This window comes from Girardinichthys multiradiatus, chromosome 19, assembly GCF_021462225.1.
Source record: "Girardinichthys multiradiatus isolate DD_20200921_A chromosome 19, DD_fGirMul_XY1, whole genome shotgun sequence".
Taxonomy (NCBI): Eukaryota; Metazoa; Chordata; class Actinopteri; order Cyprinodontiformes; family Goodeidae; genus Girardinichthys; species Girardinichthys multiradiatus.
In genome coordinates, this window is record NC_061811.1 from 29,463,140 (window position 1) to 29,475,672 (window position 12,533).

Sequence of the window (12,533 nt, forward strand, 5' to 3'; positions counted from 1 at the left end):
AAATCCTAAATGATCGTGATCGGCGATCACGTTTGGTGAAATCAAATTGAAGAAAAACAACAGTAGAACTCCAGGCTATGTTTAATAGTGAAAGTAAGAACATTTCTACATGCACAATGTGAAGGGAACTCAAGGGATTGGGACTGAACAGCTGTGTAGCCTTAAGAAAACCACTAATCAGTGAGGCTAACTGGAAAAAAAGGCTTCAATTATCTAGGGAGCATAAAGATTGGACTCTGGAGCTTTGGACGAAGGTCGTATGGACTGATGAGTCCAGGTTTACCCTGTTCCAGAGTGATGGGGGCATCAGGGTAAGAAGAGAGGCAGGTGAAGTGATGCACCCATTATACCTAGTGCCTACAAGCCTGTGGGGTCAGTGCTATGATCTGGGGTTGCTGCAGTTGGTCAGGTCTGGGTTCAGCAACAGTATGTGTTCAAGAGAATGAGGTCAGCTGACTACTGAATAGTACTGAATGTCCAGGTTATGCCATCAATGGATTTGTTCTTCCCTGAGGGCACGGGCATATTCCAAGATGACAATGCCAGGATTCATCAGGGTTGAATTGTGAAAGAGTGGTTCAGGGAGCATGAGACATTCTTACACATGGATTGGTCGCCACAGAGTCCAGATCTTAACCCCATTGAGAATCTTTGGGATGTGCTGGAGAAGGCTTTGTGCAGTGGTCAGTTTCTACCATCATCAATGCAAGATCTTGGTGAAAAATTAATTCAACACTGGGTGGAAATAAATCTTGATGACATTGCAGAAGCTTATCAAAACAATGCTACAGCGAATGCGTGCCGTAATCAAAGTTTAAGGCAGTCCAACGGAATATTTTTTTTTTGGTGGCAACTTTTTTTCTGGCCAGGCAGTGTATAAACTTAAGCTTACAAATACGTTTGATAACTATTAGGCTAAAGGTTCCACATATCACAAATTGTATTTTAGAGACTGTAATCATGTTGAAAATTCAAGTTATTACATTGGGGTTTTTACACCTTTAAGGTGGTTATAATACAAACAAATATTAAACATTTTCCCCTTACACAATTGGAATGAGGGTCTGATAATTTCCAAACAGTTTTGTAAAGAATCTCTGTTCAGAGTGGAAACTATCCAAATCAGGTTTGAATAGTTTACGTATTTCAGATATTGAACTAGAGAAGTTTAAATGAAGTCATGACTTAATCAAATATTGTGAACTAAACCTTTAGTTTGAAAGCTCTAAAGCAGGTGCAAAATAATTATTAGCCAGGTGAGGTGTTTTCGCAGTGCTTACAAATCCTTTGCATGTTCTCTGACACTCTTTGTTTCTTTGTTAATGCTTAGTGTTGTCAATCAGCCAAAGGAATCTTTATTAGCCATCTGTCTACACAACAAGTCAACTCAAAACTACTTCCTTTCCTACTTCAAAATAAGAGTGCGAAACATAGTGGGACTCTAGACTATCAAAACTTAAAGTGCTCACCTTTATATCCCAGAATCCATTATAATAGCTAAACCTACCCACCAGATGAAGTCGCATGCTGACAGCAGCTGAAGAGCACTTAAGTTTGACAAGAAATATTGTGGCCAAAAACCTAGCAAACAATATCGATATACCCCTAGTAATCACTATGAAGAATGTCAAATAAAATATGAGGAATAAAGTTTGTGGACTAGAGAAAATTTATTCTACAAAGCTAAAATGGGCAGATTTTTGTTAGGAAGACAGGGACATTTGAATTTGTATTTTAACCAGCCTAACTGTTATATAATAAATTAGCTTACCATACATTGGACACAGAGCTGTGTCTGAGGTACTGAAATAGACAACCTAGGGAAATACCCTGAGTGCAGTTTTACAACATACATCTGGGTGATGTGACTTTAAACAATATTAGGACAAAGAAAGCAGTAATATATTTATTATCTATTATCAATATCTCTGAATTTTCAAAATAAAGCACACATTTTTTAGTTGTTTTATTATGAAGGCTGCAAGAGCAAGTTAAAAAAATGAGACAGTAGACTGTCATTTTTTAAAAATATTAACAAAAAAACATTTTAACAGAAAACACTCATAACAATCATTGTTATAATCACACATGTATATGTGTGTTTTGTGTCCATTTTATAAAGGCCTCACTTCATGAAGCCACCTCTGAGATGTGGTGAATATTAGAAAGGGTGAGCTGTGCCTCCTGTGTTGGGTAGAAACGTCTGGAGCGAAGCCACAGCCTCCCAAACACCCCAGTGATGAGCAGCAAGATGACCAGCAAGCCTCCGAGGACAAGAGTCTCCACTGGAGGGAGACCGCTAGGGTCTACAGAGGAAGGTGCACGGTTGAATCATCCTTTATTTGAACTGCTCTAACTTTTTAAAACATGCAAGTTGCAGAGATCGTTAAGTTACACACCTAGATTGGGTTTTTCACTGGCAGTGAGCAGACGTCTGATTGGCCCATAGGACACTGTGTGGGACAGTGGGATGTCTCTCCGTATCCTCACCAGTCCATCTTTAGCTGTACAGTTCTGTGTAGCAAATGCATGTGAAAAACAACTACAGCTAAAACCAGATTTTTACAAACACTGTGTAAAAAGACACATAACCCATTTTCTCTCTATCACTGAATCTCATGAAATCTTTTCTGTTTTAGGTCACTTAGGATTACTATTATAATGCCAGAATAGTGAGGGGTTTGTTTCCCAGATATGAATGTGTTTTGGTGCTAAGTGTGCATATCAACCCCCACAGGTTCTATAACACTATTCAGAAATGAAGTCATTAGTCCAAAAGTAGCATGAAAAGAGAGATTACAAGTTGCAAATGCACACAGGGCAAAGGACCTTAATTTAAGAGACATATCTCTTAGTCTGATGAAACCACATATGAGGTGGTTGGCTATAATGACCATCGCAACATTTGGAGGACAAAGGTGGAAGGTTGCAAGCCTTTGAACACCATCCCGATTGTAACGTACTGGGGGTGGCAGCATTATGTGGTGTTATGCTGCAGTAGGGGGTGGTGCACTTTACAAAATAGATGACAATGCAGCTACATGTCCATGCATCACCCGGGAAGTTAATGCTTGGCTACAAGTGACTTTAAACATGCCTTCTAATTGGTTACAAAGTGGCTCAAGGAAAACAGAGTCAGTGTTATGGAGCCCTGATCTAAACCCCCAAAAACATTTTGTGTTTGTTTGTGAAGATGGTGGCCTACAAACCTGAATCAGTTACACAAATTCAGTCTTGTTTAGGGATAGGCAAAACATTTTATCCAGGTCATAGGGTTTATTGCAATTCTACCACATACAAAGGAAATTTATGTAAACAATTGACTTTGGCAAGAGGATAAAACACTCTTAAAACCTCTTTCATTTTCTGGCATCTAGCAGGTAGAAATATGCTTGTTAAAACTGACCTAAAACAGGAAGAAATTAGGTTAGATTTAATGTCAGAGAGTGAGGAAAAACAATCTCTTTTTATACAGTGTATGTAACTGTCTGGTTGTAACAGTGTAGGCTATTATATTCAGTTATAAGTCAGTGAATTCAGTAAATTTGAAATAAGGACTGCTGAAGTATCAGTTCATATCAGTAAAAAACAATTCAAGCTTGATGAGTCTGGATAACATCTAGCAGACTACTTGTCTGAACTGGCTTCCGGCTATGACTTTGAGCTATGTGGTAGGTGAACTCACTCACAGGCTTACACACACTCAGGCTGCTGTGGCAGATCTGGACGTTGCAGTGCAGGAAGACGTAAGCATAAGAGCTGCCCACAAACTTAAACATTTGTATCTTGAACATGGCCTCTGGACCTTTACCGTTCGTCAGGACGCTGAGAGTTTGTTTGTTGGCCAACACTGGACAACTAGGAAGGTGAAAAAACAAGCTAGAAGTGAGATGAACATCATTTTGAACTACAACGTGATGGCTCAGAATTTTTAAAATGCAGTTCTTTTATAGCATTAAAAATATTTCATATCTTTCCTGCAGTAGATAACTCTTTTGGTGTCTCCATTTTGTATAAATCCAGATTAGCTCGTCACTGAGGCTGAAAATAATGGCTAAAAATGTTGTAGTGGTTTGAATGAATCCTATTTTATGAACTTGTAAGCTGTCATCACATTTGCATTGGGTGATTATTTATGAAAAAGTTTAGGATTATTTAGAAGGGAAACGGAGCTAGGAGGCGGTGCTTCACCAAAGATCTTCCTGTGTGAAACACCTACTGAGAATGGAACATGTAAATCTTTACTTTTCCATTAGCCAATTAATCTGAATGTTCTCTTCTCAGTACATGTTAACTCAGGAAGAACATTGCTAGAGGTTTGCCTCCAATGACTGTGTGACGATGGTTTAAAGGTTCAGAACCTGGCATTCATATAAACCGCAATGATGTTTTTGATATTAAAGTGGTTTTAAGACACTAGAAGTCCGCTGTGGCCTTGTGTGTCTCAGACTAGCCATTAGCTTCAGCCTTCTGGTTCAACTAATCTGGATTTAGAGTAAATGGAGATGCAAAGGGAGTTATCTACTGCAGGTAAGACATTAACTGCTATAACCATTTAACAGAACCTCACCTAAAAAAGTTCAGAACTATCCCTATAAGTTCATCTGATAAATTTCTAAGCTTTTAACTGTACTGGATGTTATTAAACAGCGATTCCTTCTTTCTTTGGCGTTGTGAAATCATTATTTACTGTCGCTAACAGTAGCAAATACTCCCTGGTTGTCAAGGGCATGCACAGCTGTTGAACTGAAACGCATGTGGCCTCTCAGACTGGAGTCACATGACTTGGCTCTGAGATTTGTTGTCTGGCCAGCTCTCTAGGCAACAAATTCTCTTATTTCAGATTTCAACAGCACTCTTGTAAGAGGACTTAGAGTTCATCGTAAATGTGGAGCAATAACACCGAAATAGAGCGTACCACAAACAAGCTTCTTGTGTAAATATAAAAACTGTGACCTGCTAAGATGTTTACAGCTGCAGGATAGCCAGCATGTGAAGAAGGTCATTGCCTTTGTTATAGTAACAGACCTGTCTCTGATGAAGGTATACTGAATGTTGCCGTATGGATCCCTGGTGGGTGTGGCCCAGCATCTCTCCAAACGCAGCATCAGGTGAGCTGGTATCTTTTAAAAGGAGAAGGTCAAGTCATGGTGTGCTGTGAAATGCTGATTCATAGCAAGTAAACAACAGCTGATCCAAGGGGCTATGACAAACTGGACAATATGTGCCGAAGCTCTCACATGACCGTCTAGTCACGGCTGAAGTGTTGGATTTCCAGGATAGCTTGGAACAATAATCCGCAAGGCATATTGCTTAACATTGGGCAACTAAGTAGGGTTAAAACATTTTTAAAATAGCTGTCAACACTGAGCATGCTTGAAATACTGTCATCTAAATTTTCTTGAAAAGTCCAGCACCCATTCCCAATGAAAGGTCTCTTAAACAAACCATCAGTAGATAGAATATGACATTTTCCAACACATGAGGAGCAAGGAAATAAATATTAGAAGTTGTTTTGGTGTATTCTGGTTATAAAACCAGTCACATTTATTGTCACTCTTGGTTAAGATGTGTAAAAATTCAACATTTAATTTATGTACATTGACTTGATGGGGAAAAAATATCACGTTAAGATAAAGTTGTCTTTATCTAAATCAGCAGTGACACAATTATTGGTATCCCTGCAGTACAACCCCCAACAAAACCACCTATAGTGTTTTTCTATAACATTTCAAAAGGTTGGAGTAGATACAGAATATTTTACCATTCATTTTGTACTCTTTATAGATTGCCAAGAGTTCTGGCTCCTCTCATATGCTCTAATCCTATCACCCTGGCCCACAGATTCCTACAGAATTAAGTCTATGCTCAGAGATGGCCAAGAAAGATTTAATCATATGTTTTAGATCATTAGCGTTGTGATCATTGGAGAATGTGGCTCAGGTGGTAGGAGTCCGTCCTGTCCTAGGTTGCTGGTTTGAACCCCTGCCGCGTCTGTCTCAGTGTTTCTCTTCTTGGGCAAGACACTTCACCCTCCTTGCCTGCTGATGGTGGTAGAAGGGCCCGGTGAGCTGATTGTATGGCAGCCTGGCTTCTGTCAGTCTGCCCCAGGGCAGCTGTGGCTACAATGTAGTCTACCGGTGTCAGTGTGTGAATAGGTGGATGACTGATTGTAGTGTAAAGGGCTTTCGGGTCCTCGAACTGGATAAAGCGCTATACAAGTACAGACCATTTACCTTTTTACCATTATCCTGCTGACATATCTAATGACTGATTTTTAGTTGACTGCAAGAGACCACCAGATTCCCTTATTTAAAATGTCCTGGTATTTCAAGGAGTCCCTGTCATGCGTTCCATGGGCCTTTGGAGGAGAAACAGGCAAACAGCATCACAGATCCACCACCATTCTAAACAGAGGGGATTTGTTTTAAACCAAACAAAGGAGTGTTTGTTGCCGAAATCTCAATCTTAGTCTCATCTGACCATATCACCTACTTTCAGTTTTTTTTTCATCAGTAGACTTTAGCAAAGTCCACATGTTTACATTTCTGATAGTAGGACAGAAAACATCTTTTTAATCTGCCATCTCTCCAAAACCACCAACAACCACTTGGCATGTACATAGTCTCTAATGATTACTGTGGAGGCTCAGTGACCCCAAGATGCCACTCCTTGTAGCAGTTCTCTAACAGTGAGTTTTGGAGATTTTTTTTTACCTACCTTATCATCCTGCTCACTGTGTGCAGTAGCAAGATAAATATGGGTCTTCAACCAGCCTAGCATCCAGCGGCTGTGAGAAGTGTGTCATGTCATGAATATACTTCAGCAAAAAACGAAAGGTATGGATTTTTAACTTGACGCTCTTATAAAGTCTGATCAACTTTAAACGATTAGGTAAAAATAAAAAAACAAAATGCTTATTTAAATGATTTTTGTGCCATCAGTGATTTTGCTAAAAACAAATATTTCATAACATGGAAGTTTATTCCCCACTGAATAAATGTGCTTAAATGGTATATTTTCTTTAATAGTTTTTAGTGTCATGAAACTGAGATAAAAACTAGTTTACTATAGAGCTTCTGGCAATCTTTATCAGTGGTGTGCAGATACCATAAAAACTTTCACAAAGATGTTTTCATCTAGTGTTAGAGACGGCACAGTTGTCCATCTGTCCTCAAAGGCTTCATCTTTGTACAGCAGCATCGACACCGAGAAATTCCCATCCTCAGTGTTCAGAGTGATGCTTCTGATGAGTCAAAACAAACACAAGTTCAACTTCTAAACATTTGTCTTTAAATCAGATTTTAGGAAAATCAAGAAGCAAACAAAAATCACCTACCTGACGTCCACTCGGATCATGTTTTCGCTGTTGGGTTGTTGGACCATGTAGTTTATGGGGTAGCGGCACACAAATGTGATGTTTATGTAGTTTCTTGTGATGACATCTGAATAGTTATTGTGTATGGTGTTGATGAACATGATGTGTGTATCATCAGAGACCTATGGAGAGATCAAGAAACCCAGAGTTCAGGTCAGTTATTAGTTGAGGGACATTTTTATCATATTTAAAGTTAAGGGCATGTTGAGGAAAGCAGAAATCCAATGTCCTCATCCACATTTTTCCTTTATTGAAAAGTGGCAAGAAGAATGCCATTGTCCACATAGGCTTAAGCAGACACAAGCCATGTAAGGAACACGGCAAATGTGGAAAACGTTGCTCTGGTCAGATAAGAAAACTGATAACAATATGGGAGGCTGAACAGAAACCTGCACATCACCCTGACTATGCCATTCCCATGGAGACACATGATGGTGGCAGCATCATGCTGTGTGAGTGCTTTTCTTCAGCAGTGACAGAACAGTTGGTTAAGACTGGGACTGAAGTTCACCTTCAGCAAGGACAATCCTAAACATTCAGTCAGGGATACAATGAAATGCTGTAGATTATGCATGTTTGTGAGTTAGATGGGCCCAGTTAAAGTCCAGACCTAGATCCAGCTGACAATCTCCACCCAATCTGACTGAACCGGAGCTAAAGAAAAAAGGGCAAAGCTGATGGAGACATGGCCAACAGGCTTACAGCACCAAATTTGTTGAACACAGTATTGATTGAGGGCTAAATTAAAACGCAAGGCACATTTGTAAAAAAAGTATAATAAGAAGCGTGTTTAATTTACATTTCCCTTCACAATTGTGGACTAATTTATGTTGATCTATCACATAAAATCTCAAATATCACAATAAAACGAAACAGTACCTTTTGTAAGGCAGTGCATTAGAAATGTTAAGTCTTTATCAATGAGGAGATGTTGTGACTTTCTGTTACTCCAACCAAAAGTACAGCTGGCACGTTAGATTCTCTTTTTGTAAACACTTAGCATCCTTTCATATGTGAATGGTAAATCTGATTGTTTCTGTAGTCAGAGACCAGAATGGACTACTGACAGCTTTCACAGTGAGAACCAGATCCCCTCTGGTACTTATCACTTAGCGACTCAAAGGCTCTACAACGAAGCATCACAGAACATGAGCATGTCATGTTACAAAGAAAATATGTGACCTATAAAACTAAACATTCTGCCGTGTCTTTACAGACAACGGGTGTTTCTACAGTTAAGGTGAAAGCAGGACTGACAGCTGTGGGAGCCGTCCTCTTCAGCAACGACCGTATAATCCTATGAGCAGGCTTACTTTCATCAGCTGCTGTGCAAAAACCTTGTAAAACCAGAGGTGGACTGCTGGCAACATTTACCTTCCCGGTGAAGGCTGGGTTAACCTTTGGCTTGCTTTATAGACAAACCTTCAAACATTCCTGTTGAGGAGTTTAAGAACACTTGTGTGGTGCAGCAGGAATATAAAGCTCTCCAAATCTCATAAAAGTGACCGGAATAAAATGATCGGAGGCGAAATGGCCAGTGATTTACCACCTTCTTATTCAGTGAACTTCAATAAATAATCAGCTTTCCCATGAAAATCTACATGGACAATCAGGGTCCCATTGCTGGTATAAATGAGGGTCTGAGCTGTTATTGAGTAAAAGAAACAACACCTCCCATCAATCCCAAAGAAAAACAGCCACTCCCCCCCATTTCTTTTCTCCTCACTCCTTCTGTCTGGACTGTAGAGCTTGTGTCTCTCTCCTTTTGTCTTTTTACATTTCTGTGAGTCAATTCCATACAGCTCAAAAGTCACATTTATGTCTTTGCAGAAATAAAAATGTTAATAATATTGCCACAAGTTGCTTCTAAAACCACCCTAATTAGCTGGGAACTAGCTCCAGAACAAAGGTAGCCATCGTAAAATAGAAAACTTATTACAGTGGCAGTTTTATGCTGCCTATTATGCTGATACCAAGTGCAGTTTGTCTCCATAGCAGTTAAAGTCTCTCTCATTTGTAAGGAGCTGTTCTAAATGTCTGAGCTCACATGTGATGCTTGATTAATTAGATGACTGAGTGCTGCAAATTCAACCATTCCCCCCAAATATCCAGGCTTTAAAGAGAATCATCAGCGGGTTTAATGTCCTACCATTATGGTCCCACAGTCTGAGAGATTTGTCTTTATGCTAAAAACATAGTTGTCCCCGATTTCCTCTCCACGGCATTCTGGATCATTTAGGTGCAAATCCTCAACCTAAAAGACAAGATTTCAATAATTTAGCAAAACACACCTTTTATGTTGTGTTATGATCACACGGCTGCCATTGAGCTGACTTTAAGAGAAAAAACTGGACAGTTTGGCTTACATAAACTGGAGGCAGTTTGTTGAGGAAAAAGGCACTTGGAATGATGACGTCCATGTAGGCGTTGGTACAAATCACAGTTTCATTGAGCTCTAATGGGAAAAAAGGGTTAACAAAATTTGCAAAGAGAACAAGCAAAATCACAAAGTGATCATTTTAGGGAAAGCGGAACATTAGGCAGTTTAATAACTAAAGATTTGCATAGATTTGGTCAAATTCAAAAAATATATCTTGATCTACAGTGACATGAAATAGTATTTGCCCCCATACAATTTTTTTTGTCTTGTATTTTGTCACACCTAAATGGTTTAGACCAAACAAACTTTAATACCAGACAAAAATAACCTGAAACATTACTAAATGTTGTTTTCAAATGATAAATTCATTTATTAAGGAAACAAAACTTATCCAATCCCACCTGCCCCTATGTGATGAAATAATTGCTCCTTCAGCCCAATAACTGGTAGCAGCAACAACAGTCATCAAGTGACAACTGGCAATAAGTATTTTAGATCATTGTGGAGGAATTTTGCCCTACTCTTGTTTTAATTAACTTGATTCTAATTTGAGATTTCTTTACAGCATTAATGTGTTGTTTAAGGACACGCCACAGCATTTCAATCAGATTTAAGTCCAGACTTTGACTAGTCATTTATTTAAGTTTATTTTGGGCCTTTCAGAGGTTGTCCTGCTGCATAACAGAATTGTGCTTGAGCTCAAGGTCTCAAACTGAGGACCAGACATCCTCATTTAGGATTTTCTCTGTAAAACTGTAGAATTTAAGGTTCAATCAGCAAAACAGCCCCAGATCATCATATTACCACCACCATGTTTAACTATCAGTGTCATGTTCTTTTTTTCTGAAATGCTTCAATAGTTTTACAGCAGATGTAATGGGACACACACCTGTCAAAAGGTTTCACTTTGTCTCGTCAGTCCAAAACAGACTTGGTAAACATCAATATGTTTTTGGCAAATGTGAGATTTGGACTCTTTGAGTAATTTAAGTTAGCCGTATTCTTCTCTCCATCTGTGGACAACGGCACTTGGTCCCAAAACCTCAGAAATAGCTTTGTTGCCCTTTCCAGACTGATAGATGTCAGACATATTTTAACCCATCCGGACTTGAATTTAGATCGGGGTATGATGTGTTGCTTTTCGAGGTGGCTTAGCCTACTTCAACTAACTAACCCTAGTCAGGCATGTTCTATGAGTTGTTTACTCTACAGGTCGGGCAGTAATCAGGTCCAGTTGTGGTGAGTGAAATGCCCCAAAAATGTGGTCAATCATGATTAATTCATGATTAAGAGGGTGAAATCATATTTTCACATAGGGTGAAGTTGGTTTGAATAGCTTTGTTATCCTATATTAATTAAATCAATTAAAAACTAGTTTGCATTTAGGTTGTTTTTGTTGACTGTTATTTTTTTTTAGATGATCAAAAAAAAAATCTAAACCAGAAGAAATATATAAAGGGGGCAAATAGTTTTTCACAGCACTGAATATGTTGGGTTAAAAGTTGTGCCAATACTGTGAAACTGGGGTGTTTTTACCCAGGGTTATTGTACAGTGAGAACCTCATACTGACCCATGAATAGTATGAATATATACTCATTGACTATGAATATCTGTTACTCTTCAAAGGTAATGTTACTCAGCACAATCTGAATGCTTAACCCTAGGGCGAATAGACTGAACACTCAGTCTATGTGCTTTACACTAGAACCACATTCATTCTCGTACTCAGAAATGTGCTCACGTTCATAAATCGATACGCAGATCAGGAGAAAACCTAGGGTTAAGTGTCTTGCTAAGGGGTACGTCAACATGTGACAGAAGAAGCCGAAATCGAAGCCACAACCTTCTGATTGCAGGACAATTCCTCTTCCGATTAAGCCACAATTACCCACAAAATATAATAAATATATTACTCATATTTTTAAATAACTAAAGTAAGAAGCAAGAATCAGTAAATGAGCATTCTGCTTTATTTTTGAGATTTAATCATATACGATATGTAAAGTGCGCACTCACCCTCCTCCATAGGCTCCAGATAAACTGCTGATATCACCCCCTTTAGGGTGAAGAGCAACCAGGTAAAAACCACACCAGTAGACAGCATCTTCCAAGTCCTCTCCTACTGGTTTCTTTCAGTTCCGACACTGCGCTGCCGTTTGGCCCCTACCTTAAATCTCACTGTCACCAGAAGATGCAGCACCTCTTTCCTTCTCCAACCCATGAAACCCAACTCTAATGAACTGGGACCCCCCTCTGTGGCCTTAAAACACCAGCCTGAATGATGCTTCAGACAACAATGAGATTCCACACATGAATAGGGGTGACCGAGGGGAGTCCAAGGTAACAAGGACACCGCCTACTACAGCGATGTCGTCTCAGTTAACACTTTCCAAGTGTTTCTTACCACAGGGAGCCACTATACATCTGGTAACCATGTTAAAGGAAAGGGTTTCTCTTTGTTCTCTCTACCTTTTGTCTGGACACTTCAAGACATTTTACTGGTGCGGGAATCCCAGTCAGTAAAGACAAAAGAAACTCATTGTAGGTCAAGGGCAATTCACTGACTGGTTTGCATGTGTGTGATTGGACACACCATAAAATCCAGCTACTGCATGCAAATGCAAGTGATGGATCGTAATTAAAAAGACACTACATATAATAGATCATACTGAGCATTAAACCTGTCCAAGCAATTTGCAAAGGGAAATTAGGACAAAAAGACGAGCTAACTGATGAGGCAGAAATCCTCTTCACCTTTTTCAGGTTTTATGAGT

At 39.3% G+C, this 12,533-nt stretch overlaps 1 protein-coding gene across 1 annotated transcript; it reads right to left on the reverse strand.

The window, feature by feature from the left end:
- Positions 1 to 1,755: 1,755 nt before the first annotated feature.
- On the reverse strand, positions 1,756 to 12,002 carry si:dkeyp-110a12.4 (alpha-tectorin). Its single transcript, XM_047345819.1, has 9 exons — positions 11,776 to 12,002; positions 9,745 to 9,833; positions 9,528 to 9,632; positions 7,340 to 7,500; positions 7,111 to 7,246; positions 5,029 to 5,123; positions 3,690 to 3,858; positions 2,400 to 2,514; positions 1,756 to 2,306 (listed from the first exon to the last, which is right to left on the reverse strand). Exons 1-9 carry the CDS (start codon positions 11,861 to 11,863, stop codon positions 2,131 to 2,133), a joined length of 1,134 nt encoding a protein of 377 aa, XP_047201775.1. The 5' UTR covers positions 11,864 to 12,002; the 3' UTR covers positions 1,756 to 2,130.
- Between the last annotated feature and the right edge of the window lie 531 nt (positions 12,003 to 12,533).

Coding starts and splice junctions, on each gene's coding strand:
- si:dkeyp-110a12.4 (XM_047345819.1), bottom strand. CDS start 11,863: ATGCTGTCTACTGGTGTGGTTTTTACCTGGTTGCTCTTCACCCTAAAG. Junction 9,633..9,744: donor ACAAACTGCCTCCAGTTTAT/GTAAGCCAAACT, acceptor CTTGTCTTTTAG/GTTGAGGATTTGCACCTAAA. Junction 7,501..9,527: donor CAGACTGTGGGACCATAATG/GTAGGACATTAA, acceptor ATCTCTCCATAG/GTCTCTGATGATACACACAT.